The sequence below is a fragment of the Rattus norvegicus genome, chromosome 4, assembly GCF_021556685.1.
Source record: "Rattus norvegicus strain SHRSP/BbbUtx chromosome 4, alternate assembly SHRSP_T2T, whole genome shotgun sequence".
In the NCBI taxonomy this organism is placed as follows: Eukaryota; Metazoa; Chordata; class Mammalia; order Rodentia; family Muridae; genus Rattus; species Rattus norvegicus.
Genome location: NC_141537.1, coordinates 129,327,834 through 129,349,077, shown reverse-complemented (window position 1 = coordinate 129,349,077; position 21,244 = coordinate 129,327,834). Strand labels below are relative to the sequence as shown.

The 21,244-nt window shown below is 41.7% G+C and overlaps 1 protein-coding gene and 1 long non-coding RNA gene across 2 annotated transcripts in view; one reads left to right on the top strand and one right to left on the bottom strand.

The window, feature by feature from the left end:
* The window catches only part of Suclg2 (succinate-CoA ligase GDP-forming subunit beta), a 259,106-nt gene that overhangs the window by 223,776 nt on the left and 14,086 nt on the right, over nucleotides 1-21,244 (top strand). The window contains 1 exon segment of the mRNA NM_001100750.1: nucleotides 14,554-14,674. Within this exon segment, the coding sequence (NP_001094220.1) occupies nucleotides 14,554-14,674 (121 nt within the window).
* LOC147994988 (uncharacterized) lies at nucleotides 293-2,657 on the bottom strand. The gene is made up of 3 exons (XR_015686077.1): nucleotides 2,418-2,657; nucleotides 1,843-2,048; nucleotides 293-1,229 (listed from the first exon to the last, which is right to left on the bottom strand). It is a non-coding gene; the product is annotated as an uncharacterized LOC147994988 (long non-coding RNA).

Genomic DNA, 21,244 nt, shown 5'->3' with positions numbered 1-21,244 from the left:
AAATGAGCATTCATTTTTCTCTCAGAAGATAGATTTTTATCATTATAGTTTTCTTGGTCATAATTACAAATTAAACAGTATCAAAGGCATGAATCCCAGTGTCAGAAGAGGGTCATCAGCCTGCACAGAAGGGTCTTGTCGGATTCTCCTTCTAGCTCAGACCACAGTTCAGGTTTTGAAGACCAAGACCTACTTTTCTACTATGATTACTGTCTCTAGCTCTTTCTAAACAGGCACTGTACCCCCCAAAAAAAACTCTGGGAAATTCTTTTACAAATGAACAAAGCATTTTAGGTTATGGAGAACCAAAGCTCTTTTAATCTCCTGAGAGAAGACACGCCAACTGGGTTGTCCAGTACCAAATGGCCATCCCTGAGAACATACATGCAAGTAACATTATATTGACTAAATAGGCTATATTTAGAAATATACAAGTATATACATATATGGATAAAAGAATTATTAGTGATAAAAGAGGCCATGAATTTGGAAGAGAGTTGAGGGGTTGAAAAAGGGAAAGGGAGGGGAGAAATGTAATTGTTTCACTTTTTAAAATTATAAAAGACATCTTACTTCGCTTTCATTAAACAATAAAATTCAAAAAGCAATATGTGGACACCAGGAAATGGGACTTAAAGATATGTCCTTGATATCTGATAGTGGGGCCAAAACAGAATAGGGGCTCCTGGCTAACCACTGGGTCACCAGTGACAGACAGCTAGAAAGAGTGGAACAAGCACAGGCCTGCAGGAAGGCAGACTTGAAACAAAGCTGATTCCATTTCCTGCCTCTGTGGGAGCTGAGTTTTCTCTGAAGCCAAGTTTCCATGTGTTTGCCAGGTTACTCCTGGCACCAAAGAGAACAGGCACTTAGTTACATTGACCCTCCCCATGAGAATGTTACCTGCTCTCATGGGAAGGTGTCAGCCAGGGAAAGAATTCCCAAGAGAATACATTGGTGAAGGGCAAGTGAGTCCTGCTGTTTAGTTCCCTCCAGATGTCCTCAGAAGTCAGACTGAATGGGTACTTGGTTCCTTAACAAAACCCCATTAGATGCCCCTGCTGTGCTCATGTTGACAAAGGTGGGCTGTAATGGTTGTGTTCACTTTGGTGAATTTCAAATGCCCAACTGTTGCTGGCTATGGATGGGGTGATGAGGGCATTTTCTTCCAGGCTAAGATTTTTAGGATGTATTTTGAGCACACTACAAGAATTTCCTTTTTTTTCCCCCTGAAATTAAAAGAATAGAGTGAGATAAGGCTGGTGTTTTTCAAAAACCAATGTTTGGGGGTTTGGTTTTGTTTGGGGGATCTTTTGTAGCTGTTTTGCGTATGAATGCCTTAACTCAAAGAAAGTGCAGTTGGCCCACATTGAGAATTCGCATCTAAGAATTAAACCAACCTCGGTTGAAAATCTTTAAAAAAGAATACATGTATACTATATATCTCCACGCTTTTTCTTGCCATTACATTTAAGTAATAAAGTGTAGCAAGTATTCACCTGGCGTTTGCATTGGATTGGGTGTTTAAATGACCTAGAGAGGCTTTAAAGAATGCAGGAGGACACAGGGAGGTGATATGCAAATGTGTCATTTCACAGGACGAGCTCCAACATCTGCAGCTTTTCCCCTTCAGGCTGGTTGGGGAGGGGATGTCCTGGAACAGGCCCCTGTGGTGTCAGAAGATGACTGCCTGTTCCAACTCTGAGACCTCACCACAAGCTGAGCGGCAGAGCAGACCTGCCCTGCCCACCCAAATGTCAGCAAAGGCGAATCTGTCCCAGTTGAACTGATCTGTCTGCTTATTTGTAAGATTACAACAAAGCCTGAGATTGGATTCCTCACCTGAATCACTTCCTTATTGACCGGATCCATTTAGACTCCCCTCCAATTTAGCAGAGTATTCTTATTAAAGCCAGGCGTACAAACATCAATTATCTAAGCTGCATCTAATTTCCTTCACCATTTATGTTCCTTCATTGGTTGCCAATGGATTAGAAGACATGATTAGAATTCAGCAGGAAAATATCAACAAAAATGAGAATCCAGTTCTAGGGAAAAACAAAAAACAGATGCTTAGACAAGAGCAACAGTGTTCAGAATTAAATTCTGTGTTTTAAAAAAAAGGGTCCTTATCTCAACCAATATAAGCACGCTTGCTTGAGTTTTATCAGCCTGATGGCCACTGCGGTGGCACTAAATTAGCATGGCAAATTGGAAGGGACAGAAATAGAAAGCAGAAGCTGCTTCTCCCTCCCTCCCTCTCTCTCTCTCTCTCTCTCTCTCTCTCTCTCTCTCTCTCTCTCTCTCTCTTTCTCTGTCTCTGTGTGTGTGTGTGTGTGTGTGTGTGTGTGTGTGTGTGTGTGTGTGTGTTCCGTGTGTTGATATATGCACAGATTTACACGTACAGTTGAGCTCACCTGTGCATTCACTTGTGGAGGCCAAAAGTCAACTTTGGTATCTTCTCTTACGCTCCATCTCAGTCAGTCAGTCAGTCAGTCAGTCAGTCAGTCAGTCAGTCAGTCAGTCAGTCGTTTGTTTAAGATGTTCTCCCACTGAACATAGAACTTCCTCTTTCAGCTAGGCCTGGTGGCATTGGGTCCTCCTTACTCTGCCCTCCCACCATCGCGTTTACAGGTTGCCATGCCAAACTCGGGTCCACATGCTTGCTCAGCAAGCACTTCATTCCCTGAGCCCCAGCCCCACCCCAAATGCTAAAGCATATTTTAAATGGAGTATAGCAACAGCCATACCCCAACCTGCTACCACATATTTTGAATACAGCATAGTAGCAGAGCCTCCCCAGCCTGCTGTATTACCTTTAAACACAGCATAGTACTTAGTCATTTGTAGCTGCCATTGCAGAATGGCCACGACACACAGAACCTTTCTCTTTGTTCGCCTCCAGCAGTGGGCAGGGTGGAAAGAGAATAAAGAAAAGGAAAGGTTCTGTTTGTGGGCTTGTGACTGGTATAGCATTTGTTCTGGTTTTATTTTGTTTCTTTTTAAGGGGTAGTAGATTGGAACGGACAAACCTATGCTATAGCCTGGGCACCTGCAGTTGTCAGTGATGGCAAGGGAATAATGCGACTCAGATGCCTTAAAATCTGAAGAGTGTTGTCAGAGACGTCAGAGGGTTCATGGACGAGGGTTGAGGGCATCCTTCAGTGGATTTGAGGAGAGCTGAAACAAATCATACTTATCTCAGGAGTTAGCGTACAGGCTGAACCGGTCCCTGCCTGTTTCTATTAAACTTTATTGGAACACAGCCACACTTCTTCATCTATGTAGTACCCCTGACTTTCGTCCCAGTGACCAAGTTGTATAGTTGTAAAAGAACTGGACTCACTGAGCCCAGAAGGTTTACTGCTTCATCCTTAACAGAACGTGACTAACTCCTGATGTGCATTGCTAGCTCCTGCCCTAACATTGCTGCTTCTACTTGTGGCACGTGTATGGGAACAGACACTGGTCTGAGCTGTGGCCTCTCCTCTTTCTCCCTGAGCCTCAGTTTGACCATAAAAAGAAATAATAAATCTTGTCATGTGAGTTTAATATAAGTGTATTGTGGACACTAGATATGTGTGAGTTCCCTGCCTAGTCTCAGTGAGGTCTAAATAGGTGCCTAAAATCCACAGCCTTCTCAATGCCCATCTCAAGGTGAACCCCAAGAGCAGCCTCTCATTTCCCACACCCCAGTAGCTCAGCCTTTCCCAGTTATGCCCACTTCTGCTCCTCTTCCCCTGCTCTTAACCACTTGTTTCTCCTTGACTGTAGCCCTAACTTAAATGTCTCTGCCCCAAGAGGCCTGTCTACTCTAACGTCATATCCTTGGGTTATCATGGTATTTGTGTTTCCTCCTCTCCCTAACCTCGCAGAGTTTACAATTTCAGATACAGATAAAAACCACCTTTGCCTGATGAAATTATTTTCCTGCCAATCTAGAGGGTTAAAGGAGTCCCTAGCTCAGAGTGGACCCTCAAGAATGTTTATTAACTAGATAGTTTGCTCTCTTTTGAGCAGTGACAACACTGGCATTTAATAAAAGGGACTCCTGGCACTTCTAAAGAAAAAGAAGTATGGTTTTGAGCTCAGCATACTGTTTGTATAATCTGACAACAGAGTTTATCTCTTTGACTGTCAGGGTTTTTTGTTTTGTTTTTTCATTTGTAAAGTGGGGTATTATGAACCTCCTATATTAACAGTTGAATTGGTGTTATCAATAAGATAAATTTTAGATAGTAAGTTTTAGATGTCTCATAAGGCCTTATAATTTTGATAACTCTAAGGAATGCTTGCTAATCATTAAGCTATAGCCTCAATGGTTTTCACTGCTCTCTGTTTCCTTGTCTATAATTTGAGGATGAAAATTTTAACTACCTTGCGTGATACTCATGTGTCAGTCATGTGACCTAATAAACCTTCCATCTTCTAGTAAATAGAATAGATTTGTTTGTGAGACCTAGTATGTTCATCCTTCATGAATGACTTCCCAGAAAGGTGTCTCTTAAAAGAGAATTTCATAGATAGCTCCGTTGAAGCTCTCCACCACTATATATGCACATGCATTCTGTTATTACGACTTTGCATTTAAAGACATGCTCTTCAGAGCAGTAGCTGTAGAATATCCAGTAGGACTTCCAGAACATTCCAGACACACACATATGAGTTCAGTAGGTAAGAATCCTCTGCTGCAGCAAAGGGGTTCATTATTGGGTTTTGTGTTTGTTGTTTGGTTTTTTGTTTTGTTTGTTTGGGAGCATAACAAATAGCAAAGGCTGTAGCTTCTTACTCTCAAGTTCATCCTTTCCGGTATGGACTGTATAGCCTGTGGCCAGTGTGTGTTTTGCAAGCTCCAAACACACAGAGGCGTTTGAGAACTGACATTTGGATGGCCCAAGCACCTGCATAGCCGCCAGCAGTTGTGCCAGACTACTGTAGGGGCAGCTGGCTGGGAGCTAGGGACCTGGGCTCTCTCGGGCACCTTCACCACCTTCTTAGATGACCTTTACTTCTGTGCAACAGTAAATAGCAACTCTGAGGTTTCTCACCCAAATCTTGGAAATGCCTGTTACTTTAAGCACTTCAGAATCTGTAGGAGCAGCGCTGAATATTTACAGAGACCCACAAGAGGAAAAGGTTTGTTGTCCTTGTTGTTGTTTTAATTCTTGGTGCCAAAAAGCAGACAGTAAAAAGTTAAAAGGCTGCTTTCACTGTTATCGTGGGACAGCAGCCTGTGCTTGTAAAATGAACGAATCTGCGAAGCACCCATGGAAAATGTGACATGCTTTATAAATGCTAAATAATAATAATGATGTCACAAGGCTTTCATTTTTAAACTGTCTTAATTTCATTCTCAGTTTGAGCTTGCAGATTACAGTAGTTAATTATAGAAATTGGCCCAGAGTGAAACCTTAAATCAGATTTCCATTAAAGTGCATGACTGCAGCAAATTACTCTATGGTGGGAAGAAGCTGAGAGCTGCAAAGCCTGCTGGTAGAGGATCTCCCCACCACCCAGAAGGCACCTGTTCTGCCGGGGCACTGTGGGACAGACACTGTGTGTCTCGAGCAGATCCAGTCTCCTAAGTCAAGCTGCCTGTGTATGTCTTCTGTTGCTTTTCCTATAGAAAAGCTTCCTATCAAAGTTCTATCAGACCTTCATGTCACTCAGCTCTCGAACTGGAAGGAATACGCCAGAGAATCTACTCTTCTGGCCCCAGCCCTGATTCAGGCCACGTCATCCTGCCTTGCCTCGGTTACCTCCCATGTCAGGCATGACATGCTTCCCTGAGTTGGGTGCCATGTCTACCTCCGTTATACCCTCCTCCTCAAGATCCGTGGGTTGCACACTGGCTATATGTGTTGCTTTCCTTTTAGATAAAGGATGTTCTATAAGGAGAACCTGTGTTTAAGCTTGGGCTCATGCTGAGCACAGTGAGACACTGTTATGTGAGGCTCATGGGACCTGACACCCACTGAGACATACATTCACAGCTTGTATTTGATGTTCACTCCAGGGCATTCCCTCCCCCCAAGTAGAATTGTCACAGGGTCACAGACATCACTTCTTTCTCACCCCTCCATCCCTGCCTGTTTAGATAAATTCACCTTGGTTCACGTGAGCTTATAGAACAATCACATAGTTTCAGATTAAGCACACTGACTCCCAGTAACTCAATGCGACCCTGACTCGTGAACTTGTCCTTATATTGTAGAGGTCATGGGTACCAGCCTATGTTTACTGCAGTGCCCGATTTTTCCTCATAAATGCTAGTGTGAGCCTCTGCAGCTCTGTCTCAAAGCCCAGGAAGGAGTTATTGCTTGGGAGCACTTTTTCTTTTCTTGTCCTGGCGAGTTCCCCTCATCCCACAGTTACTTGGAAATGAGTGCTCTTTTTGGCATCACTGTTAACAGCATTGGTGGCTGCCATTAGAAAGCAGGCTCTGCTTACCAGTTAGCCTGCTGTGAATGGAAATGGGACGTGTCCTTCTTGGGAGTAGCCCCCAGTCCCTAATTGACTCAAAAATATTGCTTATTTATTTTATTACTAAGCTGTTACTTTATATTAAAGTTTAGTCGCTGCTATTAAAGTTTAGTCGCTGCGTTCCTATTATATATCGGGAAAGGGTTCCTACTCACAGACTGGATACTCTGTCCAATAGTGTCATTGCCTGCTGGAAAAAATCTGAGAGCAACTTGCTAAATAGTGCGACTATATCATCTCATTGATGCCCGTCAGTGGTCTTATGGACCACTCGTCTTATAGGTGAGGAAACCGTATTCAAGAGCAGATACATAGTTTAACCAGGTTGCAGCCTCAGCAACCAGCATGGATGTTCAACCAAAAGGTTTTTTTTTTTTTCAAAGTATTTATTTTGATATATTAGCAGACCATGCAGTGTTTTTATATCTGAATTACTGGCTTTGATGTGTCTCATTTTCCTCCCAGGATGAGTATCTGTTTTGTTTTTTTTTTCCCATCTTTATTAACTTGGGTATTTTTATTTACATTTCTATTGTTAATTCCCTTTCCCGATTTCCAGGTCAACATCTGCCTAACCCCTCCCACTCCCCTTCTATATGGGTGTTCCCCTCCCCATCCTCCCCCCATTACCACCCTCCCCCCAAGAATCCCATTCACTGTGGGTCCAGCCTTGGCAGGACCAAGGGCTTCCCCTTCCAATGATGCTATTACTAGGCTATTCATTGCTACCTATGAGGTTGGAGCCCAGGGTCAGTCCATGTATAGTCTTTGAGTAGTGGCTTAGTCCCTGGAAGCTCAGGTTGGTTAGAATTGTTGTTCATATGGGATCTCGAGCCCCTTCAAGCTCTTTCAGTCCTTTCTCTGATTCCTTCAACGGGGGTCCCATTCTCAGTTCAGTGGTTTGCTGCTGGCATTCGCCTGTGTATTTGCCATATTCTGGCTGTGTCTCTCAGGAGAGATCTACATGTGGTTCCTTTCAGCCTGCAATTCTTTGCTTCATCCATCTAATCTAGTTTAGTGGCTGTATATGTATGGGCCACATATGGGGCAGGCTCTGAATGGGTGTTCCTTCAGTCTCTGTTCTAAACTTTGCTTCCCTATCCCCTCCTAAGGGTATTCTTGTTCCCCTTTTAAAGAAGGAGTGAAGTATCCAATTTTGGTCATCCTCCTTGAGTTTCATGTGTTCTGTGTATCATGGGTAATTCGAGCATTTGGGCTAATATCCAATTATGGATGAATGCATACCATGTGTGTTTTGCTGTGATTGGGTTACATCACTCAGGATATTTTCCAGTTCTATCCATGTGCCTATGAATTTCATAAAGTGATTGTTTTTGATAGCTGAGTAGTATTCCACTGTGTAGATGTACCACATTTTCTGTATCCATTCCTCTGTTGAAGGGCATCTGGGTTCTTTCCAGCTTCTGGCTATTATAAATGAGGCTGCTATGAACATAGTGGAGCATGTGTGTTTGTTATATGTTGGAGCATCTTTTGGGTATATGCCCAAGAGAGGTATACCTGGGTCCTCAGGTCCAATTTTCTAAGGAACCTCCAGACTGATTTCCAGAATGGTTTTACCAGTCTGCAATCTGACCAACAATGGAGGAGTGTTCCTCTTTCTCCACATCCTCGCCAGCATCTGCTGTCGCTGAAGTTTTTATCTTAGACATTCTGACTGGTGTGAGGTAGAATCTCAGGGTTGTTTGGATTTGCATTTCCCTTATGACTAAAGATGTTGAACATTTCTTTAGGTGCTTCTCAGCCATTTGACATTCCTCAGCTGTGAATTATTTCTTTAGCTCTGAACCCCATTTTTAATAGGGTTATTTGTCTCCCTGCAGTATAACTTCATGAGTTATTTGTGTATTTTGGATATAAGCCCTCTATCTGTTGTAAGATTGGTAAAGATCTTTTCCCAATCTGTTGGTTGCCATTTTGTCCTAACAACAGTGTCCTTTCCCTTACAAAAACTTGGTAGTTTTATGAGATCCCATTTGTCAATTCTTGATGTTAGAGCATTGTTTAGGAAATTTTCTCCAGTGCCTATGTGTTCGAGAATCTTCCCCACTTTTTCTTCTGTTAGTTTGAGTGTATCTGGTTTGATGTGGCGGTCCTTGATCCACTTGGACTTCAGCTTTGTACAGGTATTAAGAATGGATCAATCTGCATTCTTCTACATGCTGACCTCCAGTTGAACCAACACCACTTGCTGAAAATGCTATCTTTTTACCATTGGATGGTTTTGGCTCCTTTGTCAAAAAACAAGTGACCATAGGTGTGTGGGTTCATTTCTGGGACTTCAGTTCTTTTCCACTGGTCTATCTGCCTGTCTCTGTACCAATACCATACAGTTTTTATCACTATTGCTCTGTAATACTGCTTGAGTTCAAGGATAGTGATTTCCCCCTGAAGTCCTTTTATTGTTGAGGATAGTTTTAGCTATACTGGATTTTTTGTTATTCCAGATGAATTTGCAAATTGTTCTGTCTAACTCTGAAGAATTGGATTGGTATTTTGATGAGGATTGCATTGAATCTGTAGATCACTTTTGGTATTTTTACTATATTAATTCAGCCAATCCATGGGCATAGGAGATCTTTCCATCTTCTGAGATCTTCTTCAATTTTTTTGTTCAGAAGCTTGAAGTTCTTATCATACAGGTCCTTGCTTGGTTAAAGTCACACCGAGGTATTTTATATTATTTGGGACTATTATGAAGGGTTTCCCTAATTTCTTTCTCGGCTTGTTTCTCTTTTGTGTAGAGGAAGGCTACTGATTTATTTGAGTTAATTTTATACCCAGCCACTTTGCTGAAGGTGTTTATCAGGTTTAGTATTTCTCTGGTGGAACTTTTGGGATCACTTAAATATACTATCATATCATCTGCAAATAGTGATATTTTGACTTCTTCTTTTCCGATCTGTATCCCTTTGATCTCCTTTTGTTGTCTGATTGCTCTGACTAGGACTTCCAGAACTATATTGAATAAGTAGGGAGAGAGTGGGCAGTCTTGTCTAGTCCCTGATTTTAGTGGGATTGCTTCAAGTTTCTCTCCATTTAGTTTAATGTTAGCAACTGGTTTGCTGTATATGGCCTTTACTATGTTTAGGTATGGGCCTTGAATTCCTATTCTTTCCAGGACTTTTATCAGAAGGGGTGTTGAATTTTGTCAAGTGCTTTCTCAGCATCTAATGAAATGATTATGTGGTTTTTATCTTTCAGTTTGTTTATATAGTGGATTACGTTGATGGTTTTCCGTATATTAAACCGTCCCTGTATAACTGGGATGAAACCTACTTGATCATGATAGATGATTGTTTTGATGTGTTCTTGGATTCGGTTTGCAAGAATTGTATTGAGTATTTTTCTTTCGATATGCATAAGGGAAATTGGTCTGAAGTTCTCTTTCTTTGTTGGGTCTTTGTGTGGTTTAGTTATAAGAGTAATTGTGGCTTCAAAGAAGGAATTCGGTAGTGATCCATCTGTTTCAATTTTGTGGAATAGTTTGGACAGTGTTGGTATGAGGTCTTCTATGAAGGTCTGATAGGATTGTGCACTGAACCCATCTGTGCTCATTTTGGTTGGGAGACCTTCAATGACTGCTTCTATTTCTTTAGGAGTTATGGGGTTGTTTAGATGGTTTATCTGTTCCTGATTTAACTTTGGTACCTGGTATCTGTCTAGGACATTGCCCATTTCCTCCAGATTTTTAAGTTTTGTTGAATATAGGTTTTTGTAGTAGGATCTGATGATTTTTTTAATTTCATCTGATTCTGTTGTTGTGTCTCCCTTTTCATTTCTGATTTTGTTAATTTGAACACACTCTCTGTGTCCTCTGGCTAGTCTGGCTAAGGGTTTATCTATCTTGTTGATTTTCTCAAAGATCCAGCTTTTGGGTCTGTTCATTCTTTGTATAGTCCTTTTTGTTTCTATTTGGTTGATTTCAGCTCTGAGTTTGATTATTTCCTGCCTTCTACTCCTCCTGGGTGTATTTGCTTCTTTTTGTTCTAGAGCTTTTAGGTGTGCTGTCAAGCTGCTGATATATTCTCTCTCCTGTTTCTTTCTGCAGACACTCAGAGCTATGAGTTTTCCTCTTAGCATGGCTTTCATTGTGTCCTATAAGTTTGGGTATGTTGTAGCTTCATTTTCATTAAATTATGAGAAGTCTTTAATTTCTTTCTTTATTTCTTCCTTGACCAGGTTATCATTGAGTAGAGAGCATTGTTCAACTTCCATGTATATGTGGGCATTCTTTCCTTATTGTTATTGAAGACCAGCTTTAGTCCATGGGGTCTGATAGGACGCTTGGGATTATTTCTATCTTTCTGTATCTGTTGAGGCCTGTTTTATGACCGATTGTATGGTCAATTTTGGAGAAAGTACTATGAGGTGGTGAGAAGACTGTGTATCCTTTTGTTTTAGGATAGAATGTTCTATAAATATCTGTTAAGTCCATTTGGTTTATAACTTCTGTTAGTCTGTCTCTGTCTCTGTTTAATTTCTGTTTCCATGATCTGTCCATTGATGAGAGTAGGCTGTTGAAATCTATTATTGTGTGAGGTGCAATGTGTGCTTTGAGCTTTAAGGTTTCATTTATTTATGTAGGTGCCCTTGTATTTGGAGCACAGATACTTAAGATTGAGAGTTCATCTTGGTGGATTTTTCCTTTGATGAATATGAAGTGCCCTTCCTTATCTTTTTTGATGACTTTTGGTTGAAAATCAATTTTATTTGATATTAGAATGGCTACTCCAGCCTGCTTCTTCAGACCATTTGCTTGGAAAATTGTTTTCCAGCCTTTTACTCTGAGGTAGTATCTGTTTTTTTTCTCTGAGGTGTGTTTCCTGTAGGCATTAATATACTGGGTCCTCATTACATATCCAATTTGTTAATCTATATCTTTTTATTGGGGAATTGAGTCCATTGATGTTGAGAGATATTAAGGAATAGTGATTGTTGCTTCCTGTTACATTCGTATTAGGATGTGAGATTATGTTTGTGTGCTTGTCTTCTCTTTGTTTTGTTGCAAGACAATTAGTTTCTTGCTTTTTCTAGGGTGTAGCTTGCTTCCTTGTATTGGGCTTTACATTTATTATCATTTGTAGGGCTGGATTTGTAGGAAGATATTGTGTAAATTTGGTTTTGTTGTGGAATATCTTCATTTCTCCATCTATGTTAATTGAGAGTTTTGCTGGATACCATAACCTGGGCTGGCATTTTTGTTCTCTTAAGGTCTGTATGACATCTGTCATCTTCTGGCTTTCATAGTCTCTAGTGAGAAATATGGTTTACACCATATTTCTGATAGGTCTGCCTTTATATGTTACTTGACCTTTTTCCCTTACTGCTTTTAATATTCTTTCTTTGTTTTGTGTGTTTGGTGTTTTGACTACTATGTGACTGGAGGAGTTTCTTTTCTGGTCCAATCTATTTGGAGTTCTGTAGGCTTCTTGCATGTTTATGGCATCTCTTTCTTTAGGTTAGGGAAGTTTTCTTCTATGATTTTGTTGAAGATATTTACTGGTCCTTTAAGTTGGGAGTCTTCACTCTTTTCTATACCTATTATCCTTAGGTTTGATCTTCTCATTGAGTCCTGGATTTCCTTTATGTTTTGGACCAGTAGCTTTTTCTGTTTTACATTATCTTTGACAGTTGCGTAGATGATTTCTTTGGAATCTTCTGCTCCTGAGATTCTCTCTTCTATCTCTTGTATTCTGTTGGTGATGCTTGTATCTACGGCTCCTTGTCTCTTCCTTTGCTTTTCTATATCCAGGGTTGTTTCCCTTTGTGCTTTCTTTATTGTTTCTATTTCCATTTTCAATTCCTTCACCTGTTTGTGTTTTCCTGTAATTTTTTCAGGTATTTTTGTGTTTCCTCTCTAAGGGCTTCTACTTGTTTACTTGTGTTCCTGCATTTCTCTAAGGGAGTTCTTCATGTCTTTCTTGAAGTCCTCCATCATCATGATCAAATGTGATTGAAAGTCAAGATCTTGCTTTTCTGGTGTGTTTAGAATTGAGCTCCGATGATGCCATATAGTCTTGGTTTCTGTTGCTTGGGTTCCTGTGCTTGCCTCTTGCCATCAGGTTGTCTCTGGCGTTACCTTGTTTTGCTATTTCTGACAGTGGCTTGACCGTCCTATATAGTCCTGTGTGTCAGGAGTGCTGCAGACCTGTTTTCCTGTTTTCTTTCAGCCAGTTATGGGAACAGAGTGTTCTACTTTCAGGCGTGTAGTCTTTCCTGTCCACTGGCTTTCAGCTGTCACTATGGTTGGGAACCCGAAGGGCCTGCCCCTACTTCTCCTTTGTCCCTGGGCACAGGGGACCCAGATAGTGCTAGGCGTTTTCCTCTAGAGTCATAAATGTTGGCAGAGAGTAGTCTCCTCTGGTTTCCCAGGCGTGTCTGCCCCTCTGAAGCTCTGCCTCCCACGGGATTTGGGTGCAGGGAGCTGTTTGACCGGGGCCCTTCAGATCCGGGCACAGTCTGGACTGCAGGGCTCCTGCAGCTTGACTGCCCCAATATTCCTGTGCCCAGAGGCCATATACAGATTCCTCTTGGGCCAGGGTTATGGGCAAAGGTGGGCAGAAGTGGTGGTCTCTCCTGCCCTGCAGTCTCAGGATTGCCCACACACCTGGGCAATCAGCTCTCTCTCCCGCGGGGTCTGGGAGCAGGGAGCTGTGGGCCGGGATCAGCGAGGTTCCAGGATGAGTATCTTGTCTATTAATTTTCAGTCAAACTTCATTGGTAAATTGAGTCAAATTAGAGCCAGTGGTTCCAGAAGTGAAGTGTGAGCGCAGGAACTCACTTCTCCTCAGTGCTCTGCAGCCATACGCTGTGACATTTCAGCGTCCACTCTGTCTTCTGTCCAAAGGGCCTTTTTCTGCCTCTCCTCCAACCAGATGTTTTAAGCAGCGCCACCACAGCATGTTGGTGGTGTGACCTTCACTGCCCCATAGCTCTCTCCACTACAAATGACCAACCTCACTGTACTTCTAAGCAGGTTCTGAGGGAATCAGAATGGAAAAAAAAAAAAAAGCATTCATGTAATGACACATTCTAGACTTAAGTGCTGTAGAAATGTAATCTATTCTTTTCTCCTTTGTTATCTACAGTTAATTCATCATATGGGACCCATAGGAGCTAAAATGGCACACAGCATATAGAGACATGCTTAGCAATTAGTGTAGTGTGCTTTAATTGCCACTGCATTGCTGGAATTTTGATGCCTCAAGCTTGATGAATAACTCTTTTCTGTGGGTGTTATCTATTAATCTAAATAATGAATTCTTTTCATTATCTCGTTCTTTGTGTTAATTATACAGCATTTTCTTATACCTATTTATCAAGTTAAGACTAGTACAATATTCTTTTTACCCCACATGCCTTTAAATGTGGAATCTGTACAAACAGGTGAACATGATGGGCTTAAATTTACATTTCTGAAAAATTCTCCTTAGTAACTTGGCTCTTCTTATAATGTTATCTCTTCATCTTTTTTTCAACACTGTTGTTGTCTAAGATAGGTAAATCATGTCTGGGTTTTGAGAATGTGCCTTAAGCATATTTAAAAAGCATTGAGAGGCATGGCAAGGTTGTAGTCTTTATCTTTAATGCAAACAGCACATGCTGAGTTCTGAGTTTTAAAACTGTTCTGTTTGGCACAAAAAGAAAATTTAAATACACATCATAAAGAAAATAAAAATAACTGCATGAATTTTTAAAGGACACATTTTATTTGAAAAAAAAAGCTTAAACCAGTTCCAAATATCAGTATTTAAAAAACCCAGAGGGCAGGATATAGTAAAGAAATGGACAGAAATTGGATTCATTTGGGGGTCTGTCTCAGTTCATGAGACTGGATGGTAATATGGGTTAATAATGATATGTTGTTATTTATTCATTACCAAAGCTTAATTTTTGTGACATTCTTGTCTGCTTTTAGTATTTCTTGCTCTGTGTAAAAACTAATAGAAATCAAGAAGCCTTACTTAATGATCCCTGTTACTTAACTAACTGGTTTGAGGCTGTCGGCTGCCACACTCTGACAGCACTTCCTGTTTGGGATTTCAGGTGGAAGCCATTCTTGTCAATATCTTTGGTGGGATCGTCAACTGTGCCATCATTGCCAACGGAATCACCAAAGCCTGCCAGGAGCTAGAGCTCAAGGTGCCACTGGTAGTCCGTCTTGAAGGTGAGTCACTGAGTTCCCCGCACTCATTTCCCTTCCCAGCATGCTCTGGACCCACACACTTCCTAAACTGCAGAAAACTGGGTTAAATAAAATGCAGCAGATGCAGTGTTACAGGACTCCTCTGGACTTCCAGCAGACAAGTGCAATTGCAATCCCTCAGACACTGTGAGCCTAGGACCACCCAGATTTGCCATGCTGGTTCCAGGGCTATAGCCCTTATATCCTAGAGACCATTGTATACATACCCAGCATATGCGATCTATTTTCTCATACATGCAAACCTAGGGTAGGATCAGTTTATTCAATAGGCACAGTAAGAAATTAACAGTCGCTAGAAATAAGATCCAAGATTGCAGCATTATGATGAAATTAAAGTGGGTTTGGTTTCTTTCTCTCAAGAAAGTCAAGACAAATAGTATTTCATGATTGGATGACTGTAAGAAATGGATACTCTGGGAAGAGAAACCACAGATTGAGGGAGACGATATGCATATGTATGTGTATAATTGTGTGTGCATAAATATATATTAATATATATTATCTTTCTAAACATAGTTTTTAAATCTTTAATAAGACTGGTAACTATTTTCAGTTTCCTTACTTATCTAGTTTAATGTGTTTCTCTATTAACTCCCATAAGACTTTGTCTCAACATATACGAAGAATGTCTAACCTCAGAAACATGGTTTTGGACACAGGAAGGAATGCCTTTTCTGACTTTTGTTTCATTTGAAATAGGATCTCCCTATGAGGTCCAGGCTGACCTTGAACATGCTATTGGCCCAATCTAATCTAGAATTCAAGCCCCCCAGCTTCAGCTTCCGAAGTACTAAGATGCCAGGTACAGGGCACCACACCCAACTGTTTTAGTCAGCTTCTCGTGGAGATATGAGCTTTCTTTCTTGGGACTGTAGTACAGGTCTCAGCCAGTTTTACTGAAGGTCTCTGCTGTGAACTAGGGACATGTCTGGGGAAGTTCTCACACTCTGCCATTGACGCATACTCACTGTTATACTCAGTTCTTTGGTGTGTCTCACGCTAAATTGATTTCACCCATGCACACTGCATAACCTCATGCTCTGACAACTTTTTCAGTTACACACATATCCCAAAGGCTGACACATTTCAAAACACAGTACCCCCAACTCTGTGTATGTTACTATCAATGCCACTCCTATTAGGACTGCGTTTAAGGTGTTGGGAAGCTGTGAAGTTTACAGAGGCAGATGCAACTGTTCAAGAGTTTGGATTTTCAGCTTAAGATAAAATTTTAATCTTCAACGACAAAACAGTTATCCTTGAAGCGACAAGTTCACTCTACCCACATTTGAGGACGTATCACCAAACAACCAAGTCTGAATAGTCACAGTGTGTTGATTGGTCTTTGAGGTAGTTACAGTGCTCCAGTGAACGGGATGACTCAGGCCCTTGCTGGGCGTAGAAGCACTGCTCCACAGACAGCCACCATAGTTGAACCCATTGCTCACAAGTACCTTCTGTAAATACCCTGCTTGATTGAGTCAGACATCAAAAGAGTGCTCAAGGGCTGAGGCATAATAAAATTAATATTTTCTTTTTACCCATCATTGCTTGAAACACAGTTGTTATGGAGAGTGTGTGGTGGGATCTCAGTGACCACTAGTTCAGTGTGGCCCTTGCATTCTTTCCTCATGCATCAGCAGCCTTACCCACCATCACATGACAATCATGGCAGCCTCCTCATCCATGCCCAGTCTTTCTGTCATTCATTACCACCTGCATGTGACAGTTTAGCAGAGAGAACTTCCCCATATTTGAGAAGCATTTTAATATGAAAACTCCTGAAAGCCATCATGATGGCATTGCATTCTGATTGTAAAATCCAGCAGCCCCACTTTAGGTGCAGCCCACAGTGCCCGGGCTCCGTGCTGGTGGCATCCCCTAAAGATGAAGTCTGAGGGTAGTTTGACAGCACCATGATCCCATCCCCTGTTGGAGGGTCCAGAAGAGCTACAGACTGGTTTTAGTCTCCTTTTTCTCTCCTCTCTCCCTTTCTGCGACACTGCCTTTTCCTTACCTGAAACTGTCTGCCTTGTGACCTAAGACCAGAGCAACCTGGACTTGATAGAAAAATTGACTCCAGAGAGGAGTAGGGTAGCTGAAGCTCCAGGCAGCAACAGTGAGTGTGGACAGCAGAACATTCCACAAAATTAACTCATTGTAGGAGTACAGAGATATAATTGATTTCTGTGGAACTAATAAAAGCCAGTGATACTACAGCACAGAGAGCTGGCCGAAGAGTTAATGAGGTCATTGGCATCGGTTATAATTCTGATTAAAATGTTGGTGTCAGACTGGTTTTAGATTCAAAATGACCCCTGACCCTCATGTTATAAAAGCCAACTGAGGCAGGAATAGGTCTCTCTAAACACATCACATTAGTGTCTGACACTTGGAAATAATTAAAAGTATCCTGCCATGGATCCACTTTCTTCTAGCAGTCTTCACTGGGCCCGTAAGTACTATTATGTGTACAATTATTATTTGTGCATTTCTAGAAATTGCTTCCTTTTAATTTTTCTTTAACACTTGAAAATGAGCAAGGGTGATAGATAACTCAGTCAGTGTGCACACAAACCTAAGTTTGATCATCTGGACACATTAAACAAATAAAAAAGCCAGGTATTGTAGTGCACATTTATAATCCCAGCACTGAGGAGGTGAGGGCCGGAGAAGCCCTGAGCAGCCAACGCAGCCAACTTCATGAGTTCCAGGCCAAGGAGAAACCCCATCTCAAACAATAAGGCCAACAGGACCTATGGAACAACAGCCAACGGTCTCCTCTGGCCTCCACCTGCAAGCCCACACACTTATGCAGGCACATGTGCACATGTACCTACACATACTTGCACATGCACACACGTGAGCACACATGCACATACATGCACACATTGAAAATAGCCCCTATCGTATTTTCACACTATACTTAGTATTCCAGAGTAGTTGCTGCTCCAGGATACCTGGGAGGTACATATGTAAAAATATGCAAAATAATACACCCAAGATTATCTCCCTAAATAGTCTCTGATGTTTGTGTTAGAAGTCTTTTTGAGATAAGAGAGAGAAGCTTTGAAATTTCTAAGCTTGTTAGACAAGCATATTTCTTGTAAAGTCTGTGCCTGTGGTTTTTAATTAGTAAATCAGTTATTAAGAAATACCATGCACAGGTCATAGAACTTTAAACATCAAGAGGATGAGTAGAAATGAAAAAGTGAACACAAGAAATAAAGTAAAAAAATGACAGGGGAAGGCGGTACACTAAACATGAATGAGGCCTCACCGTCCTGGGACCTGTCCCTGTCTTCCCAGCAGTGGTCTTGGGAGCCCAGGCTGCATCACTGAAAACCCAAACACTGATGGAATCACACTGTCTGTGTCCCGAAGTGCAAGTGAGGACTCAAGGCAAGCCCAAAGCCACCACCCACCACCGTGTCCCCTAATTGATGGAGGCGAGGCTGCTCCTGGTGGCCTTTGCTACTGTCCTTTCTATACTCAACGGTCTCTCTCCTGTCGCAAGAACCTTTTACCAAGAGGAAAGAAGCAGGTGAATTTGATATTTCTGGAGTTGTAACAGGTTTTCTCTACTGCAACTATACAAATTGGCATCTTGTGTGAGCAGTGTTCTTGGATAGATGTAGGCTCTCACACCAACCCAGCAGATGTGCAACCCAGAGCACGTGCAATATCTAAGAGACAAACAGCTCAGCCAACACCAAGATGTCCCCAAACTGCATGGTTACCACACAGTAAACACCTGGAGCATAAGGAACTTTGCTCTGACTCTACTCAGCGGTCTGACCATAAATAACAAAATGCAGAACTTGAAGATGATACAAACCAGAAAGACCCCATAACAGAACTAAGTGAGAAGCAGGCCAGCGCTCTGTCAGCTAAGGAAACACAGACTCCTGTACAGTGTGTGCCTCATAGCTAGATTCCTATAGCTTAGCTACTCTCATTATTACGTTCATTTAACTTTTAATTTTATTTAATTTTAATCTAATTCATAAAAACACAATAGCTATACATACCATGGGATGTTTAAAGCATGTATATGTTATGTAATGTTTTAATCAAGCTATGTGTACCTCTGCTACATTGTTCTTATGGTGAAAACATCTCATTCTGGCTTTATGAAAATATAACATTGTTCTCTACAATTATCTTGTACAGTTAGTATCTAATGAGTAGCCTATCTCTGTCCTATGTACTCTCTACGCTACTAGTACTCCCTGTTCTACTCTTGAATATATATGTATGTATGTAATACATGTGTGTATGTGTCTATCATCCCTGTTTAGCTCATTGTTACTACCGAAATTAGGAAGTTTAGACGTATGACTTTCAAAAGTAATTTTAATTGTAATTTAATCTTTAATACATACATTTTGTTTTGCTTTTTCGAGACTGGATTTTGAGATTAGCTCTGCAGCCCAGATGACCTTAAAGGCCTGATCTTCCTGCCTTTACCTGCAGAGTGCTACGATTATAAGCACGAAAACCAGGCCCAGTCCCAAATGACCACTATACATGGGGAGTTTCCAGGGATAAGATCTGAATGATTGACAGAGAGGAAGAAGGGATTCTTAGAAAAAAGTCAGCTTTTATCTCTGAAGTTGGAACTGTAGGAAGTGAAGCCCAGGCCAGGCATAGATGAGAGGAAATCCTGGGGAGCGTGAAGCTACACATAGTCTGTAAGAGCAGAGTGGAGAACGAAGCCTTTACTGAAGCACTGGCTCGAGTCGCAGACAGAGCTGCCATGTGCGGAGCAAAGTGGAAGGCAAAAGTACAGGGAGAAAAAAGCACAAGAAAACAGGAGGCCTGGAGCTTTCAGCCCAGGATTCCAGGGGGCTATGGCCTAGAAAGCAGGGAAGAATGACATGAGGGAATCACCCGGGACATAGGGGAATGATGTATAGTGGAGCGGTTCCTCCAGGACAGAAAATAGCATGAGTCCCTGCTGGCACCAGCCCTGACCAGTCCTGTTAAAGCCTCAGACACTCCCAAGCATATCTATCTAAGCTGCACAACTGCGAAGACTCCAATAATTCAGATAGCAAGTGTTTGCAAAGCTGGATGGCCTGTTCGGTTAGTAGTGTCTGCTTCCTTAAGTAAAGGAAACACCCTGCTTGTTTGGTTTTTGTCTGTGTGGAAGACCCAGCATCCTTGTCTACATTTCACCCATTCAGGTCTATAGCACGACAGCCTTGTCCCACACACAATACACTCAGGCTTGCTTTGGTGGATTTTGTGGACCAAGTCCTTGTACTCTACTGTATCCTGATTGCAAGCGGTCTTTACCTGTGGCTAAGAAAGCTTTGTCTCTGCTCTTTGAAAATGCTAACATCATAACCCCAAGCTTTCATTTGCCTTACTAAGCAAATGAATATGTGAAATGTTCCATTAAGCCAAGACGCAGGATTTTATTTTGAAAGACTTGTGGGTAATTGAGCAGCCACATAACAGGTAGAGTTCGAAACTTGGTAAACAGTTGTTTACCAACAGCTGGATAGAGCGTGGTTCCTGATGCGTTCCCTGAAATGAACACAGACGCAGTCGGCATGGTCTGACGGTGCTGCTGAGAAATAACAATAATGATTGACAGATGTGTTCCCGCAAAGCTTTAGATTCTGTGTGCATTTTCAGTTTTGTAGTGTCTGGATTTGCTAACATCTTCAGTGTCTTTTTTCTTTCTAAGATGCATTCTTCCTTGTTACTGTCCCATTTAAATCTGCAACACATTTGTACATCTGTTGGATCCTTGAGGAAGAATGTGTTCTTCTCTCAGATGCACATTATGATTCTGAGTTGAGCTTATTAATAACAACAGCTAATAATAATGACTGTGCACCCAGAAAGTTGTGGGTTGGACCCCATTTCTCTTTGGCAGCTCTTTTAATTCAGTTCATCCACCGAGCACCAAAAGATTTGTCTCAGCAACGCAAATATTTTTTATTTCTTTTACCAAAACTCCTCCAAAGCTAGACTATTGCCCATTTGTCAAATCCCCCACTGCTTGGAGCTAACTGGGGTGGTGTGGGAAGGAAGAAAGGGCAGGCACACATACAGAAAAGCTGGGATGGGGTGGGCAGTCTGATGGAAGGCACCTGCTATGCCCAGAAACTCAGCACAGTTACTGTGTACAGCATATGTGTACCGGCTGGTTTTGTGTCAACTTGACACAAGCTAGAGTCATCAGAGAGAAAGCCTCTCAGCTGAGGAAATGATGATAAGAATAAGATCCAGCTGTAAGGCATTTTCTCAATTAGTGATCAGTGGTTAAGGACCCAGTGCCACTTCTGGGCTGTGGTGTGGGGTTCTATAAGAAAGCAAATTGAACAAGCCATGAGGATCAAGCCCGTAAGCAGCACCCCTCCATGGCCTCTGAATCAGCTTCTGCTTCTAGGTTCCTGCCCTGCTTGAGTTCCTGTTCGGACTTCCTTCAGTGATGAGCAATGTTGTAAATGGAAGCCAAATAAACTCTTTCTGCCCCAACTTGCTTTTTGGTCTTAGTGTTTTGTCCCAACAGTA